This window comes from Ananas comosus, linkage group 13, assembly GCF_001540865.1.
Source record: "Ananas comosus cultivar F153 linkage group 13, ASM154086v1, whole genome shotgun sequence".
Classification (NCBI taxonomy): Eukaryota; Viridiplantae; Streptophyta; class Magnoliopsida; order Poales; family Bromeliaceae; genus Ananas; species Ananas comosus.
This window is the reverse complement of record NC_033633.1, coordinates 2276768-2294449: the sequence shown is the minus strand read 5'-3', so window position 1 is coordinate 2294449 and position 17682 is coordinate 2276768. Positions and strand designations below refer to the sequence as shown.

At 33.2% G+C, this 17682-nt stretch overlaps 3 protein-coding genes across 4 annotated transcripts in view; 2 read left to right on the top strand and 1 right to left on the bottom strand.

Annotated features, from left to right (window-relative positions):
• Positions 3321-5405, top strand: LOC109719184. Its single transcript, XM_020245728.1, has one exon. The coding sequence runs from the start codon at positions 4063-4065 to the stop codon at positions 4987-4989; it is 927 nt and encodes a 308-aa protein (XP_020101317.1). The 5' UTR covers positions 3321-4062; the 3' UTR covers positions 4990-5405.
• On the bottom strand, positions 14022-16238 carry LOC109719640 (NADH dehydrogenase [ubiquinone] 1 alpha subcomplex subunit 1-like). 2 transcript variants are annotated; one of them, XM_020246416.1, is made up of 4 exons: positions 16201-16238; positions 15955-16081; positions 14674-14759; positions 14022-14265 (listed from the first exon to the last, which is right to left on the bottom strand). In XM_020246416.1, exons 2-4 carry the CDS (start codon positions 16063-16065, stop codon positions 14259-14261), a joined length of 204 nt encoding a protein of 67 aa, XP_020102005.1. In that variant the 5' UTR covers positions 16066-16081; positions 16201-16238; the 3' UTR covers positions 14022-14258. The 2 variants fall into 2 exon arrangements, with proteins under 2 accessions (XP_020102005.1, XP_020102006.1); XM_020246417.1 differs by lacking the exon at positions 16201-16238 and having other exon boundaries at positions 14670-14759; positions 15955-16153.
• The window catches only part of LOC109719755 (B3 domain-containing protein Os05g0481400), a 3343-nt gene continuing 3152 nt past the window's right edge, over positions 17492-17682 (top strand). The window contains exon 1 of the mRNA XM_020246568.1: positions 17492-17652. Coding sequence (XP_020102157.1) covers positions 17581-17652 — 72 coding nt within the window. The 5' untranslated portion in view covers positions 17492-17580. The remainder of the gene's footprint in view (positions 17653-17682) is intronic.

Below are 17682 nucleotides of genomic sequence, written 5' to 3'. Positions count from 1 at the left end.
AAATAAATAAAAAAATTATGTACTAAAACTAGAATTTTTAAAGATTAAATAGTGAGAGCAAAAGTGAACAATAATTGAAATAAATTCTATACTTTTTTTTTTTATACCAATAAACAAAATAATCATCAATGATCCAACGGTGTACAATAATTGAATTATCAGGACCACTGAGGGGTCCAGTGTCATTTTTCAGGGCCAGCAGATCCAACGGACCACATTTCTCCGCTTTATAAACATTTCCAAAAATAAAAATAAAATTAAAATCAGAAGTAATTAATTTGTGTCACAGTGGTGAGCTGGACATATCCCCAATTTTTTTAAATTGATTATTTTTTCCTACTCAAAATTTCCACCAAAGTACTATAAATATATGAGAAATCCAACCCCAATTTGAGATAAAAAAAACTCAATTATTCTACAAATTGTTTAGGATGCTTTTTCGCACGTGAGAAGCCACGTCGAGTCCGCGCGTTTGAAGTAGCGTTTATATTTTAATTTTTCTCTACTTCCGAATCTCAAATGATATTAAAAATAAATTCAAACCTCTTCACCGATTCAACAATTATATTCAACGGAACTTTTACATAACAAATTACTCTGAGTTCAAAAATTCAAATATAACAATCCCATTAATGAGAAAGTAAGTTTTTAAAATTTGTACTTTTTGGTTTGTTTGACAAGCGGACCTTTTAAATATTATAAATAACACCAATTATGAACTGCTAATTTAGGAGTTCGGTGTACGGCGGACCGGGTGCACGGAATAATTTCTCGTGCACATGTGGGGAGGGGGGGAGGACATGTCCAGCTAAACTTCCGTGGTCCATAAATGCCCCTGGACGGCTGTTGGTGAGCTGGACACGTGGGCCCCACAAAAATGTGAAAAAAAAGGGCCACGAAAGAATTCATTTTTCCTGCTTCCTTTGGACCGCTCGATTCCACTCGGACGGATCTGATCACGCGCTCAAGTCACCTTGGCACATTCCTCGGAACTTTGCAAAAAGCCCTCTGACACCCCCAAAAGTTTCCAGAGCAGTACGCCGAAGAATTAATTAAAAGCCCCTCGGTGGAAGGGGAATCATTGTCCGTATTATGGTGTATACAAGTACATCTCGTGCCCTGCATCTGTAAAATTCTACTTTGCTATACGTTTCAAAATTTTTCACGTATTCAAAGCATCTACGTATCTCAAATAGTTTAATCGTAAAAAAAAAAAAAAAACCATCCACATATATAAAATTATAAATTTTAAATATTAACGTTTTGTAAATGAATAAGATTGGGGTGGTTACAATGCTAGATTTTAAAATTTTATAATTTTTTGTAATATAATTTTCAGACAGTGTATATTGATAAAATTAACAAAAATAATGGTTAAGAGATTTACAATATGTGCTCTATGGTGGCGACTGGCGAGACGGTTGGTGTTGTCTCTCGAAGTTTGAATAATTTTGGACGGACTTTCAAAAAAAGCCCTCCTCCCCGTCGTAGCTAAGAGGTTGAGTATGCTAACAGCAAATTAGTGGGCGGTTTGGTAGGAAAAATATAATGTAATTCTTAAACTATGCTACACTAACTCCAGGCTGGTTGTTGAAAGAGTTAAAAGTTTGATAAGGCGGTGAAAAACTTTTCGTTGAATGAGATTTTTGTCAGAGGTCTAATTTTCTCTTTATCATCTTTTTGGTTTTGTTAGAGGCTAAGTTGTCTCACCGATATAGCTAAGATTATCTTACTAATGAATAGAGCAGATAGTGTGCTATCTTAAAAAAAAGAAAAAAAGAAAAAAAAAGAAAGATAATTGCCTATATACCCCTCATGCGTCTGGAAATATCCGATCTACTCTTATTTCTTTTCTTCTTTTCTAAAATGCCCTTCATATGTTCCACCGTTATTCCAAAATATCCCCGCAGTTATTCCCTGTTAGCTTAACTCGAATTAAATATGGGTTAAATGTATACTAGAGTTAAAACCTATATAAAATACATATTTTATCCCTACCTTATTATGCTAATCCTTTAAGTTATCCTCTTTGTCTCCCAACTTGATCGCCGGCTACTCCGCCTCCACCTCGCCGGCTCTGCCGCCTCCACCTCGCCTCATCTCCTCCCAGACCACCACCACCTTCCACACCTCCACCTCCAACACCACCCCTCTCGTCGCTCTCGTCGTCCTCCTCCTCCGCCGCTCTCGTCGTCGTCCTCCTCCTCCAGCGCAGCCTTGGCCGGCGCTGAGAGCAAGAGTGCCGCAGCGACGATCCCGTCTCGCCCGAGGGAGTAAGAGGACCGCCGCCTCCTCTGCAGCCCCAGCGGGAACTCACTTCCGGGGCCGGAACTAAGCCTGAGCCCGAACTCGAAAGTCCACTTCCGGGCCATTCCGGACGGGCTCACCGACGACCGGGCTCGCTCGGCCGCTCGGTTGCTGGAGCTCGACGCGTCCATGCGCACCAGATCGAGCCGGATGAGAGGTAGGTCCACGGTAGACCTCCCTCTCATTATATATATATATAATTTTATTTATAAATATTTATTCATATATTATTTTATTTTTATATATAAATATTATTATATAATATTTTATTTATAAATTTGTAATTATTTATTAATATTTTTAAATATATAACTCATATATATTATTAGTATATGTTTATNTATAAATTTGTAATTATTTATTAATATTTTTAAATATATAACTCTTATATATTATTAGTATATGTTTATTATAATTTTAAATATATTTAATATATATATAAATATTATAATAATAATATATATAGTATAATACCGAATTTTTAAAAATTATATTTGATCCCGAATTTTTAATTGGTGAACGTATAATATCCGTATAAATCACGTATCCGAATAATTGCCGAATCCGTTTTTTTGTCGTACAGCTACCAAGGTTGGTTTAGCTGCGATCGATCTCATCCGTTCATCTGCTCGCTCCCGACGTGCTTAATTAATTAATTGATTGATATTTGAATGACAAATAAGAAAAGTATTTGCTATATAAAGGGTATATAAAAAAAGTTAGTTACGGTACAAGATATATTGGAATGGACAAAATGGTAATTTTTCAGAGATAACGGTAGCTCATTAACGGAACTTAATTCCAGGGGTATATTCCAAAAACTTGGAACATAAGAAGAGTATTTTCAATATTAGCCTTTTAAGAGAGATAAATAAGAAAATCGGAAACTTTTCAGGGTATATAAGCAATTGCTCTTAAAAAAAAAAAAAAATCAAGATCGGTGTTTGTAGCGTACGGATGCACCTTGTTCAGGGGGTAATTTCCTAAAAGAAATCTGCGGAAAGCGAAAGCGTAACGGCGTTAAGGCGTAACGGCGACGCTTTCGCCCCGCTTCCGAGAACTGTGAGGGGTATTTTGGTAATTTAAACTCCCAGTGGCATATCGCTCTGTTTTTATTCTGCAACCTCTCGTGATCTTTTTCCCTCTCTCTCTCTCTCTCTCTCTCTTCCTCTCTCGTACTCGTTTTTTTTTGGTTCTCTGTTTTGGAGAAGATTTTAGGGTTTTAAAAGCCTTTAAAGCCATTAAAACCCTATCGCGATCAATCTCCATTGCGATCTTCGGGATCTTACCCAACGTATTTGGTGGATTCGATTCGCGGGGATTTGATCGTGTGGTGTTACTGGCGGCGTGGATTCCTCCGATTCGGTCGCGATTTCGGTCGCTTTCGAGGGTTTTCTCCGCTTCGCAGCTCCGCGATTTGAGCTCGGATACGTCGGCATTGGTGGATTCGTGAAGCTGTTATTTGACTCTTCGATTTTTCTCCGAGAATAGTGTGATTTGTTTAGAGAAGATTCGGGGATTTACTGCAAAAAGTTTGCTCTGATCGAATCTCGGCTCCTTTTTAGGGTTTTCGTCGAGGTTGATGCAGGTACTACATCAGAAACAGCTCGCGTTTTTAGCCTTGTTTCTCGTTCCGAAGATCTCACATCGATGCTGCAGAGATTTGAGTTCGATTCCTCAAATTTTGAATTCTTTTTTGTAATTAGAGTTGGATTATAGCTGTAAAGTGAATTTGGTGAAGAAATTTTGGAGTTTATGGAGTTCATTATTCGATTCATGCTCTTAATTTGGCTCATTGGAGTTTTGTTACCGTACCTATGTAAAGCACAATCCCCTGCGAGATCTTTAGATGCCCTTCTTCAAGATTACGCCTTTAGATCATTCCACCACCCTCATACTGGAATCATCTACGACGGTACGGTCCCAAACAATCTCACCGGCATCAAGATCGCGGCGTTGAGGCTAAGAAACGGTAGTTTGAAGAAGAGGGGATTTGCAAACTATAAAGAGTTCACAATTCCGACCGGCATTGTGGTCCGCCCGTACGTCCAAAGGCTCGTTCTTGTTTACCAAAATCTCGGCAACTGGTCCTCCTTTTACTACCCACTCCCTGGGTATACCTACTTGGCTCCGGTGCTTGGCCTTCTTGCTTATGATGCGGCGAATCTGTCGGCCACCCACTTACCCGAATTGGATATCGTGGCTTCAAAATCGCCGATTTTGATTGAATTCACAGATGTAAGTCCTGTTCCCAATGGAGTTGTCGCGAAATGTGTGTGGTTCAATATAAATGGCACAGCAAAGATAGGGGAGTTGGAGGCGCCCGCCACCTGTTCGACAAATAGTCAGGGCCACTTTTCTGTTGTGATCAACTCTTCAGCAATCCCTCCTCCACCTGCACCCGCACCCGCACCCGCACCAGGTACTACACCTGTCCATAAGAGCCATTCGAAGGTGTGGAAGATTGTCGGAGGGGTAGTTGGAGGGTTTCTTGGTTTGATTCTCTTGGCTTTGCTTGTGGTGTGGATTCATCGGTATCTACAGGAAAAGAGAACGGCGAAAATGATACACCAGTCTGAGACCGGAATACCGTTGCAAATGGTGCAAGTGGGCAATTTTCGGATGCCACAGGTCCCGTTAATGCGGACCCAACCGCAGCTCGAGGATGAATACATTTTCTGAATCGCTGCCATAGTAGTAGCGTTACTCCTAAAGCAAGGAACAAGCACACGATCGCCTGTTCAAGTGTTTCATATGTACAGAACCATGGATTGCCATTGCTCTGTTCCTTCTTTTTTTCTCCCAGTTGTAAATTTGGGAAGGATTCTCCCTGCGGTGGATTAGATATTCTCGACTTAGGGTTACTTAGGATCAAATCATGCATTCTTTGAAGGGAGCTTTTCTCAGCATCGGCGTTTGTTCCGGTCCCTGGCTATCATTCATGGTCGTATTTCTACCTGGTGAGAAGTATCCTACGTTTATGTAAAGTGAAGGAATTTCTCGCTGTTTGACCTGGAGCTGTCTCCGATTATTTTTTGGTTGCTGTATTCAAAATTAAGCCTGCTAATAAAAGCCGAGGTATTATTCATTTCTTGTAATTCTGTGCCTTTCTGTTAATCTGCTGCTCTGGTTCATATTTTGCTTTTGACTCCTGGTTTGTTTAACTATGTTGAATGCTTTTCAGATCTGACATTCGAACAGCAAAACAATGAATCTAGTTGTAGTTGCAATAGTCACCTGTTAGGGTGAATATTCCTTGAGTTCACATACTAAATTTGCTTCACACAACAGTTTTCAAGGCTTGCCGATAGAATGGAAAATTGGCCAAGTAGTTCTCACCTCCCCAGTCAATAGAAAATCGTTCGTCATGCTGTATGATCTTTTGCAGGCAAAAGTTGCAAGTAAAATCTATTAAGTACTTTGTTACAGTATTTTGTAACAATCTTTTTCTTTTATGCATTCAATGGTATGGACTCTGAACACATGCGCTCTGATAAGTTCTTACGGAGTTTTTAACACCCTTTAGCTGTTTCTATCAGTATGTCCATATCTGTATGTAGTTTTATGTTGTCATGTAGTTGCAAAATGTTAGAAGTTAGTGTCACCAGCAGAAGCATAACTTATCAGATAATGTGATGTGAGAGGAAGCTTAGAGATTAGAATAGGTTATGGACTCTGACCAAACCAAAACTTTCTTGTGCAATTAATGTAAATTAAGCCTGTAAATGCTAGAGAAAAACAAGGGGGAGAAAAAAAACAAGAGCCCTAGATTAGAGAATATAATACGGAAAGGATTATTCATTAACATTGTGGACTGAGTGACCTGCATCATTCAGCTGGATAATAGTTAAGAAGAAACAAAAGAAAAATACAAGTAAATAATATTTACTTTTTTGTGTGCCATTTGTGCTGCATAGAATGTTATCTGAAAATAAAAAAAAAAAAAAACTAAGGACCGGGGTATTTAATGCAGGAAGAACATATTTCTTGGCATGTGGACTACAGTGTGCAGCTTCATCCAGCTAGATAAAATTGATATTTGAGGGGAAAGGAAAAAAGGAAAAAGAAAAGAAAAGAAAAGAAAAGAAAATATAATCATCTAAATCATAGAACATTTTAGAAGTTCAAAAACAAATATAATACCTAAACATATAGAACTCTATTTTGCTGCTTCAACCAGCTGGTTTATAGTTGACAAGCAAAAAAATAATAATAATAATCAATTAGAAATGAAGATACATGAAAGAATTTTCCAAAGTTTAATATTAAAAACACTTGATTTGGTGGACTAAGTATATCAACATCAAGAGGCACTAATAAGCGTCTTGCTTGGAATCTGGATCGAGTTTTATGCAATAAAATAGAGTAAACTAAGGCTATTTTTCTCTGTCAGTGTTTTGAAACTTAGGGTGTGTTTGAGTCCTTGTAAAATTATTCTACAATTTTTTTTGGTTGAAAAGTAAGATTCCGTTGTTTAGTTGCTCAAAAAAAAATTTTCTTGAAAAATATTTTTTTTTACAGATTGTAAGGAAAAGAGAAGTTTTTATTTTCCGCTCTCGTCCAGCATAAAACGAAAATTTAGGCTGAAAAAACGCTGCAGTGGGAGGTGCAACACGAGGACCACACCACCTCGTAGACCGCATGAGAGTGTTCCACGGTGGACCTCTCTCTCTCTGCCCCTCTTTTATATATATATATATATATATATATATATATAGAGTTCGGCTGGGCTACTATTAGTAGCAAAATTCTATTGTTGCTACCAGTTTTTTAGCCTTTGGATCAACTCTTTTCATTATTTCTAATCATTGGATTAAATACTATAACCCAGTGGGGACCACTCAACCCTAGGGGGACCACTCAACTCTAACCGACTAATATCATCCTGACTCTATAATTTATCCAAGGTTCAAACTGATATCAAAAAGACGTTTACTATTAATAGTATCCAGTTAATTTTATAATATAATACTATTAATAATATATAATATATAATATTATATGTATATAATTATAATATTATTTTATTTTAATAAAATATACTATTATATAAATTTAAATTTAAAATTACTAATTTTAATTTATAATAGTCATTAAATCTAGACTATTATATAAGCAGACTCTTATAACTATATATATTTGTTCAAATTAAATGTTCGAATCAAGATCACACAGTAAAGACGATTTAGATTAAAAATTTTACAAATAAAATTTATATATTTTATATAAATTAGTTATAAATCAAATGATTTTAAAATATCAAATTTTAAGGCCACTATGGCGAGTTTACAGTTGACGGTGTAAAAAAATTAAAATTTATTCAAATTTTAATATAAAATACTTTAAACTATCTAATCAAGGACAACATCCTTGATCTTGAATTCAAAAATTCTATTCTCAAATTTTAAAAATTGTTCAATTTTTACCGTTCATTTTTTACATGATTTACTTACTAAGTAAATGATATCGAAAAGAAATTAAAATTTTATTTCTAAAAACTTCGTATATCTTAAATCATATTTATCAGTATGGATCGTTGATTTGAGCACTCTGAAATAAAAAATAAGACTAAAATATCGGAGCTTCGGTACTTACTATAAATAGTATAGTACTCATTATATATTATTATATTACATATTTATTGTATTTTCAATATTATTTTATTTATAAATATAAACTATAATACTAATATATGTAATATGATAATTATTATATATTAATAATATATACTATATAATATATAAAATAAAAGAAATATATATATAATATTTTTTTATTTATTATTTTTTTCTTTCACCCAAACAGCTGTGATGGAATTTTTCCCTACAAATTAAACACCGACGAGTGTAAAATTTATTTTCCTCTCAAAAGTTTTATTTTCACTGATTTTTTTTCTTTTTTTTTTACAATTTTATGTGGAACCAACAGCCCCTAACTGGAATTTGGTGCATTTAATAATTAGATCTATTACTATGCCCTACCGTACGTCCCAAGTTTAGATGTTTCTTCTTTGTTGATAGGGATTGGAAAGCTCAGTTAGGTTTAGATGTAACATCTCCTAAAGCGCATTAATTAATTGGATGTTGATTTTCTACGAAAATTTCAGCTGTAGCATCCTAAGGATCATTAATTAATTGGACGTTGATTTCTAAGATATTGATTGCACCTGGTGTATCCGGACACATCTCATGCACCGCACTCAATATTTCGTGATCTGAATTTTAAAATTATTATTTGCAATATTCGGTAGATGAGGGTATGATCAAATATGTAGCAAAGTATACTATGTTCAGTCTCCATATTATTTTTATTCTGCAAGATAAAGTTCATTATAAATGAAATATACTTATTTTAATAAATCCTGACCATTAAGACCTTGTAAGGAGCTAAATTTAAACTTTTAGTTTGTAATCATAAAAGAAAAGTTATTTTATTGAATAACTTATTTTGACATCCAAACAGTCTCTCGAAAGGAGAAAATATTATAGATCTTGAAAATTAGAGTCTAGCTGCTATACTATCGATAATACCAAATACTTGGTGCTATCAAATTTCCTGCCATTAGATTAACCCCTTTGATTATTTTTACTTGTTAGATTATACTATTCAAGTTCAACCAACCACCCACTCAACCCTAGGGAGCCCACATCATCTTAGCCGTATATTTCTCAATTCAAAGACCGAAAATCTAATAACACTAATTGCTTGGTGCTATTGATAGTATTCCAGCCTAGTTCTGAAAATTATTACCTAACTATTGGGTATTTTTTAAAAAAATTAAGTGTAGAAAGAAAAAATGTTCAATTCATGAAAAATAGGAGTCTGAATTTGCAATATTTAATAAATAGGCCTTTTTGATCGTTATAAAATATACCTAATGAATTAAATTCTAATTTAAGATCTTTGTGATAGGGTTATTTGAATATATGCGACAACCCTGTCCTTCATTAAAAGATATAAACTGGAGAATTTTAAAATTAGGATGATTTTGAATTAGAATTTAACAAAGAATTTATTAAAATATTTTAGTAGCCAAGTCATTGTTTGACTTTAGGAAATTCCCACAAAACCTCCATCAGCAACTAGAAATTATTGCCTACACCATGTGCACACATTTCGTGCGCTATGCCTTGCAACTTCACATTATATGTACGTGTATATTCAAATTCAAAATCGAGCTCGTTTGATTTGTTTTAAGTCTTACATATCAAAAATAAAAAATTTTGGACATCGACTTTGGACGCATCAACTGGCAACCCTTTCGTTACCATTGATTTTTTATACTATTTGCGATGGAATAATTTTTTTTAATACATTACTAATTCTTCTAGCATTGATCTACTTGCAGTTAATAAATCGACAATAAGAGCATAATTTTGATAGTCAACAACTCTTCTGTATAGTTCATTAGTATCTAAAGTCATATAGATCATATTTTTGTATAGGGTTTTGAATTTAGAAAGCTTTTTTTAAAAAAGAGCGCGTTACCTGCTTCATTCATTAAGAAAAATGAATTAAACGTACAGAATGAAAACAGCTAAAGCTTCCTAGAGAAAACAGGAACCGAAAAAAAAAGCAAAACCCAATAGGTGAAAAGAAAGTAGAACGCAAAAAGAAAAAAGAAAAGTGAAAACCGAAAAGAAAACGAAGGATGGGGAAGAAGTAGGGGGAGAGAGGAAAGGGAGAAGAATTCAAGTTACAGTAATTCTATCCAGGAGTTGGATAGACTTACGACACGATCAAAGGCTCTAATGGCGTTGGGTAGATTCGACTGAAAAATAATGCAGTTCCATTCAGTCCAAACGACCCGCCAAGTAGCCGCGAGCATAGTTAGACCTTTCGATTTTTTTCTGGCGTTCGGAGATTTGAGATGTTAAGCTCCAAAGACCTTGGACGTCGTCGCCCCAGACGATGTTTGATGCGTTTGCCGTACGAAGGAGTAGAAATCGAGCGAAGACAAAATTGAATTTAGAAAGTTAATCTTATCAAATATAATGTTGCATATACACCCGGTGCAGGAAAAAATTTCTCCACGGCAGCAGCTCACAGACCGTTATCTTATTAACGTCAAAATCGTCAAAGGTAGAGGAAAGGCATTTAGCGCATGTTTGGTTGATGATCGAAATAAAAATGAAAAAAATAAAATTGAATTGTTTTGAAATAGAAAATAGAATGACGAATCATTCAAAAATGTTTAGCTCATTATTGATATAAAAATCGGAATAAAAATTTAAAATTTTTGAGTGAGAATTTTAATTAAGAAATAGGAAAGTAAAAAAGGGAGAGGTGTTGATGAAGAAAGATTTTGAGTAGTTTATTTTGAAATTAGCTAATCCGGAATTCAAAGTCGGATTGGACCATAAATTGATTTGGTTATTCCCATTTCCGAATAAAATGAGATTCGGAATACGATTCTTATAAAGCAAACAATAACAATCAAAATCAATGAATTTTATTTCAATTTCATAGTCTAAAATAGATAAACAAAACATGCCCAAGGTTTTACTATTTTTTTTGGAAATTTCAAATCTACCCCTAAACTTCAAAATATTATAAATACCACTCCAAAATCTAAAATATCATCAATTCGCCTCTAATTATTCCAACCTACTAACACTCATCTAAATTTTTAAAACTAGCACAAATATTCTTCTAAACTCCAAATCGCAAGCTCATTCTTTCATCCAATGGTCAAAAACTCAATAGTATCAAACATTTGGTACTATCAATAGTATAGTAGCATATATATATATATAGAGAGAGAGAGAAAGAGAGAGAGAGAGAATTGAGCTAGAATATTTTTAGAAGAACCAACCCCTTAGTGCTTTTAGGTTTCTAACCCTTGGATCTACTCCTTGATTACCAATAGCCCTTGGATCAAACACTATTTCACCTATCATCACCGACCACCATCATCCCAACCCTACAGCTCTCCATCCAATGGCTACCCCTTAGTGCCTTAGTGCTTTTGAGTTTTTAGCCATTGGATGGAGAGATGTAGGGTTGAAATGATGGTGGTAGGTGGTGGTAGGTAGAATAATGTTTGATGCAAGAGTTATTAGTAATCAAGGAGTAAATCCAAGGATTAGAAACCTAGAAGCACCAACCAATATTCTAGCTCAATTCTATATATATATATATAGAGAGAGAGAGAGAGAGAGAGAGAGAGAGAGTAGGACTACTGTGCTATTAGGAGCACAGCAGCCCTTATGCTCCTAACTTTTTAACCACACATCAAGTTTGATGGGTGGTTAGAATAAAGAGGAATGAGATATTGAAAAGTAATTCAAGAAGAAGAGAAATTGAGACATCCAATTTCTCCCCAATATCCCATCCCTCTTTCATTCTAACCACCATCAAACTTGATGTGTGGTTAGAAAGTTAGGAGCACAAGAGCTGCTGTACTCCTAATAGCACAGCAGCCTTACTATATATATATATATATATATATATATATATATATAGAGTGAGGCTACTATGCTATCAGAAGCACGGAGCCATCCGTGCTTCCAGCTCGTTTTCGATGTTGCGACTTTCGAATCATCGATCGGTTCCGTTAAACTTGATCTAGAGTATTTGAAGTACCTAGAAAATAAATTTTATTATTTTTCGATATTATTTGCCTAGTGATCGAATGGGCTCAAAATCAACAAATTTCAATGGTCGTAGTGAGCCATTTGCAAGTTTAACGGTGTAGAAATATCCAAATCACGTGAAATTTTGATAGAAAATTCTTTATACTATATAAAACAAGATCAATATCTTTGATTTAAAATTTTAATGTCATATTATCACATTTTGTAAGATTTTTATTTTCAGCCGTTGATTTTGAGCCCCTTCGTTCACTAGGCAAATGATATCGTAAAATCATAAAATTTATTTTCTAGGTACTTCAAATACTCTAGATCAAGTTTAACGGAGCCGATCGACGATTCGAAAGTCGCAACATCGAAAACGAGCTGGAAGCACGGAAGGCTCCGTGCTTCCGATAGCATAGTAGCCTCACTCTATATATATATATATATATATATATATATATATATATATATATATATATATATATATATATATATATTCTAATGCATCTATAAAATTACACTCATTTGAAAGGGCATTGAAGAAATTATCTTATTTCTTTATTGGAAAATATTTCTTGTACACCTAAAAAGTGTGCGGATCTTACACCAACCATTTTAAGATTGATAAAAATCTAAATAGTTTTTAATCAAAATAAAAAAAAATGATGTGATAAATATTAATGATTTTGAAATAATGTGGATGTAAAATATACACCTTATTTTGGGGTATATATGTAGTATTGCACTTTTTTATTTTTTACATTTTTTTTTGCATATAACCTCTTAAATCTCTGGATTAAGAGCCGTTTGATACTAAAACCTATTTAATCACCGCATGTATCACAATCTCCCTGCAAAATCACAAGTTTAACTCAACTTGTTTCTACCGACCGTCCCTAAAGCAAGTGGCAAAAGATTTGATGGTTGATACTCGAGATTTCAAGTTCGAATTCTAATTAATTCACATTTTCAGTTAAGTTTATTTTTAAATGAAATAAACGAAACGGATAGCATACTACCTATCTCAAAAAAAAAAAAAAAAAAAAAAAATCAACCTGGTTCAGTGTGGTTAATGACTCGCAACCTAAAAACACGGTTCACCATCTCCTTTAACCCTTTAGTAAAATGCAACAAAAAAAAGAAAGAAAAAGCAGCAGCTACTTTTGTTCCAATTGTGTCAAAGTTTTTTTAAAAAATAAAATGAATGAATTGGGGAAAAGAGGATGTAATCTTAGAAGAAAAAAAAAAGAAAAGAAAAAATCCTCTTTCAGTTTCGTAAAGCTTCTGCAAAGCATGTTGTCATGTTGACATATTTTCCTCGTCAATGCACGAAATTGCATACAATTTGATGACAATAGGGTCGGAAATTCAATTCAAAACTAACATAAGTATTAGGTCAAATTCTATGTATCAAACAAAAATAAAAGCGGGATCAAACAAGTCATAAAGTTTTTAACAATACAATTTTTGAACCACATGCATCGTGAGTTTAAATCGAAATTCAACAAAAGAGTTGAAATCGTAAAAAACCCATCAACTTTGCGTCGTTTGTAATTTGATCAACTAAATTTCATTTAGTATCAAAAAATCCCCACTAAGTTTTCTCCACTGAGATTTGGCTCACAAAGCTTAATTTGATACCCAAAAAAGAGAAAATAAAAAAAAATCATATCTAACATTAGCTGGGTTATTATGCACCAAGTTAAAGTAAGCTGCTTCTAGTTCAAAGTTAGTGGGCTTTTTTTAATTATGTTAATTTTTTTGGAATAGAGAACAATAATTTAATAGCAACAAAAGATCTATATGAGTATTGTTATATAAAAATATTTAAACATCATTACCTATAAACTTAAGCTTTTAGAATAACGATTATTTCATATAATTTAATATGGTATCAGAACAGGATATTCTAAATTCAAATCACGCCAGTCTTCGAGCATTATTAATTTTCTCCCATTTAATTCAAATCCATGTCATGGATCTTGCGAAAACCTCGAGCCCTTAAATATAAAAATATTTAAACATCATTTTCTAAAAACTTAAGTTTTTAAAGTACAGCAGGTTTCTAAAGCTACCATCTAAAAAAATAAACCATCCAAGTTCGTAGGTAATTTAATATGAATATAACACAGCACCGCAACACAACAAACCGTTTCCTTCTTGTTTCCTCCATTACTAGAGTGAAATTCTCATCAAGGAAAACCAACCAAAAAACCAAAGCCATTTTACAGTAATTACCATACAAAACTCCTAAATTAAATTCCCCTAAAATCACCAAAGGAAACATGGATAAGCTAAGGTTATTTACAAGACCATAAAACAAAGTAGTCTCTTATGGTTTCCTAGTGTCCAACATAACCCAGTTCTTGGTATTCACATCCTGTCAATGCAGGGAAAAAGAGTAAAAAAAAAAAAAAGATACTAAATCCTGCAGAGCTACTTAATTTTCAAAATAAATACGTAGCAGCTCATATAGCAGATTTAGATATTGATGTAATTTTTCAAAGCTCTACATTCAAGCATTTACATAGTTCAAAAAAGACAAACTAAAATAGCAGTAACAGATAAACTTGTAAATAAATGCTTAAGTGATTCAAATGTTCTGCAAACACAGTTGAATGTATCTTCAGATATAAGTTTTGTTCAGCATTTATATTATGAACTATGATCACCGTGAATTAATCATAAATAGAGGTAAAATTTCCAACTTACAACATAGTACCTATCCTATCGCAAGATTACTTGACATTGATTAACAGAACAATAAAAGTCACAGGAACTGACCTACTTGCTAGAAGCTGAATGCTGCTCCAAGAGCTTCTTGTCCCTCCTTTCCATCGCCACATCCCAAACATCATTCCCTGGGTGCTTCGGCTGCAATTTTAACAAGAATTTTGTACGTTCAGGAGCTGATTGATTTGATGTAATTAGAAATGCAGCATAGTTGGAGATGTATAGAGTTAAAAATGCAGCAATTATAATAACATACATTTCGTTTGGATGGATATAGTAGAAATTACTGTAACTATACATAATTTGTTTATTTGCACGCAATTGAGAAGTGCCTTTTCTAAACTTTTATCACTTTCTGTACGTGTTGGTGAGATTACTTGCAATCTAGAAAATACATATATTTTTTTTGTTTCAAAAGTAATTCGGAACGTAACCTTGTCTTTTATTTGAAGTTAAGTCTCTCCAACTACTGCAATTGCAACTGTGGTTAATTTGGGTGTGGTTCCAGTTACTGCAATTGAGTCTGCTCATACATTTTCAACTGCAGTAGTTGGATTCAAATTCTTCAAAGCAAACACTAGATATGGATTTGCATGTAGTTGCAACTATACAAAATTACTTTAGAAAATTCACTATTCTACGATGTTCAGTCATAACACTTTACAACGTTTATCTCACCAACAATTCTTCGAACCAAAATCAATTCAGTAGAAGATAATTTTATGTAAAATTCAAAAAGTTATACTTAATTATTTTGTTAATTTTTTATCTATTTTCATTCAAAAAATTTACTATCAAATAGGATAGCATATTAAACTTCTTTGATAATTTTTTGACTTTAAAAATTTATATGTTACCCCCTCAAAATTTTAAAAATATTTTTAGAAGACTACAGCTTTGGAGAGGATGAAATAACTAAATTACCCTTATACTTGTTCTAGGAAAATTTCCTTTTAATATATTTAAAAAATATTTTCGGTATAAATTATATAAAATAGACGGAACTGTGACCGAACCTTGGTAGATGGGGACTAAGTGCCTAAACTTGAAAATTTAAGGCGACAAAATATAAATTTTTAAAAATAAGGAGTGGAAGTAAAAAAGCAGGTATTTACATAAAATTCTCTGAATTTTAGTCTAAATTTTTTTAATAATTACAGAATAGCAAAGTATAAATTTCTAAACAAGATGGTGACAAAATAAATATGAACTAGATCACTGAATAATTAAGTGTAATTTTTTGAAAAATGAGCTAAAGCACATCCAAGCAAATTGAAGTTTACAGCTAAAATGGAAAAATAAAAAAAAAATCTGAACAAAATCGAGAGCTCAGTACCCTCCCATGAACGGCCTTATGGATGCGGTACTGGGCGTTTCCCATCACGCACAACATTGCTGCGATGATCCCGAGGGGGAGAACCGCCTCTATCAAATACAGCTTCGCCATTTCCGAAGGGAATTTGCTAAAATTAGGGTTTTGGATCGTCAGAGGAAGATGAAGATGATCGGAGCTAGAGAGAGAGAGAGAGAGAGAGAGAGAGAGAGAGAGAAAGAGAGAGAGGAAGTGCGAGGGATTACTTACTCGCGAGAGGTCGAATGTTCGAGGAGTCGCGGGATGATTATTTTACAAAATAATCCTCTAAAATTTGATAATTTGTACAATAACTCGTCTAAATTATATTTAAAAAATTAATCCTCATTTTGCCATGTAGGTACCAGGATAAAAATTTTCTTTGAAGATGGTGAATCATTAATCACCTTTACTCCTAATTTTTCATAAAAATAATAAATTATTCACTGTCTTTCGCTTATTTTCTATTTTTTTCTATATTTTATATATAATACTAACAACCACATAAAAAGTTTAACAAATCAATATAATCTTAACAACCTGAAAATCCTAATAATTTATCTATATAATTTTATATAATCTTAACAGTATAAAGATCCTAATAGTCTATCCATATAATTTATATAATCTTAATAGCCTGAAAATCCTAATAATCAATCCATACAACACTAACAATCAAATAAAAATTCTAATAATTCACATATAATCCTAACAATCTCACTTTTTTCTATTTCAATGAATGCGGTGAATAATTCACTTTTTTATATTTCAATGAATGCCGCAAACGATTCACCTTCTTTAAAAGAAATGGAAGAACGCTTTTAAAAGAAATGCGAGGACGCAACGAACAATTCACCGCTTTTAGAAAAATAATCTTATGTGGCAAAAAGAGGATTAATTTGCCACATATAAATTTGACAGAATTATTTTACAAATTATAAAATTTTAAACGATTATTTTATAAAAAAAAAAGTCGTGGCGGGACGCTTTGAAAATCCCCAAAAAATTCAAATTCAATAGTTTGCACTGTTGTCATTTGAAAACTATAAAGAAATTTAATGTTTAAAACCTTATATTTGCTAAAATTAATATATTTAATATTTATATTCAATAAAGTATTGATAAATATTATATATATTACTAATATATAAATTATAAATTTAATATTATTACGTTATTAGTTATAAATAATATTATATTATTGTATATAATAATATTTCGGTAAGTGATCACTAAATTAAACCGTAAAATTTAAGAAATAATTATTTAAAATATTATAGTAAAATATTATAATAAAATAAAAATTGAGGTCGTCGAAAGTAATTAATTTAAAGTTTGAGGACCAAACGATGGGTGCGATTTAAAATGAAAATATTTCTCTAGCCTCTTAATTCGGGCCCATTCAAATAGATCAGGCCTATTGGTCGACGCCAATGGGCCTATAACAATTCGCTTATTTATCCATAAACATTTTTTATACACACTATTTTATTTATGCAAGAACCACACCGCACTCATCCTTTCAAAACTTCAAAAACCCTCTTTTTGCTCCCAAACGCGAATACCAACGGCTCTAAAAAAAATTAAAAAAATAAAAAAAAAAACGACACCATGGCTACAGATGAGTGCTCCTACGAAGAGCTCCGTAGAAAGAGGGTTCTTGAAAACCTCAAGCATCTCGAAGTAAGCCCAATTTTTTTTTTTTTTTTTTTT

Bases quoted from the DNA above. Each gene is read 5' to 3' on its own strand.
- LOC109719184 (XM_020245728.1), top strand. From the start codon at position 4,063: ATGGAGTTCATTATTCGATTCATGCTCTTAATTTGGCTCATTGGAGTT.
- LOC109719640 (XM_020246416.1), bottom strand. From the start codon at position 16,065: ATGGCGAAGCTGTATTTGATAGAGGCGGTTCTCCCCCTCGGGATCATC. The intron at 14,760-15,954 runs GTACTGAGCTCT...TTAAAATTGCAG, and splicing joins ATAAGGCCGTTCATGGGAGG to CCGAAGCACCCAGGGAATGA.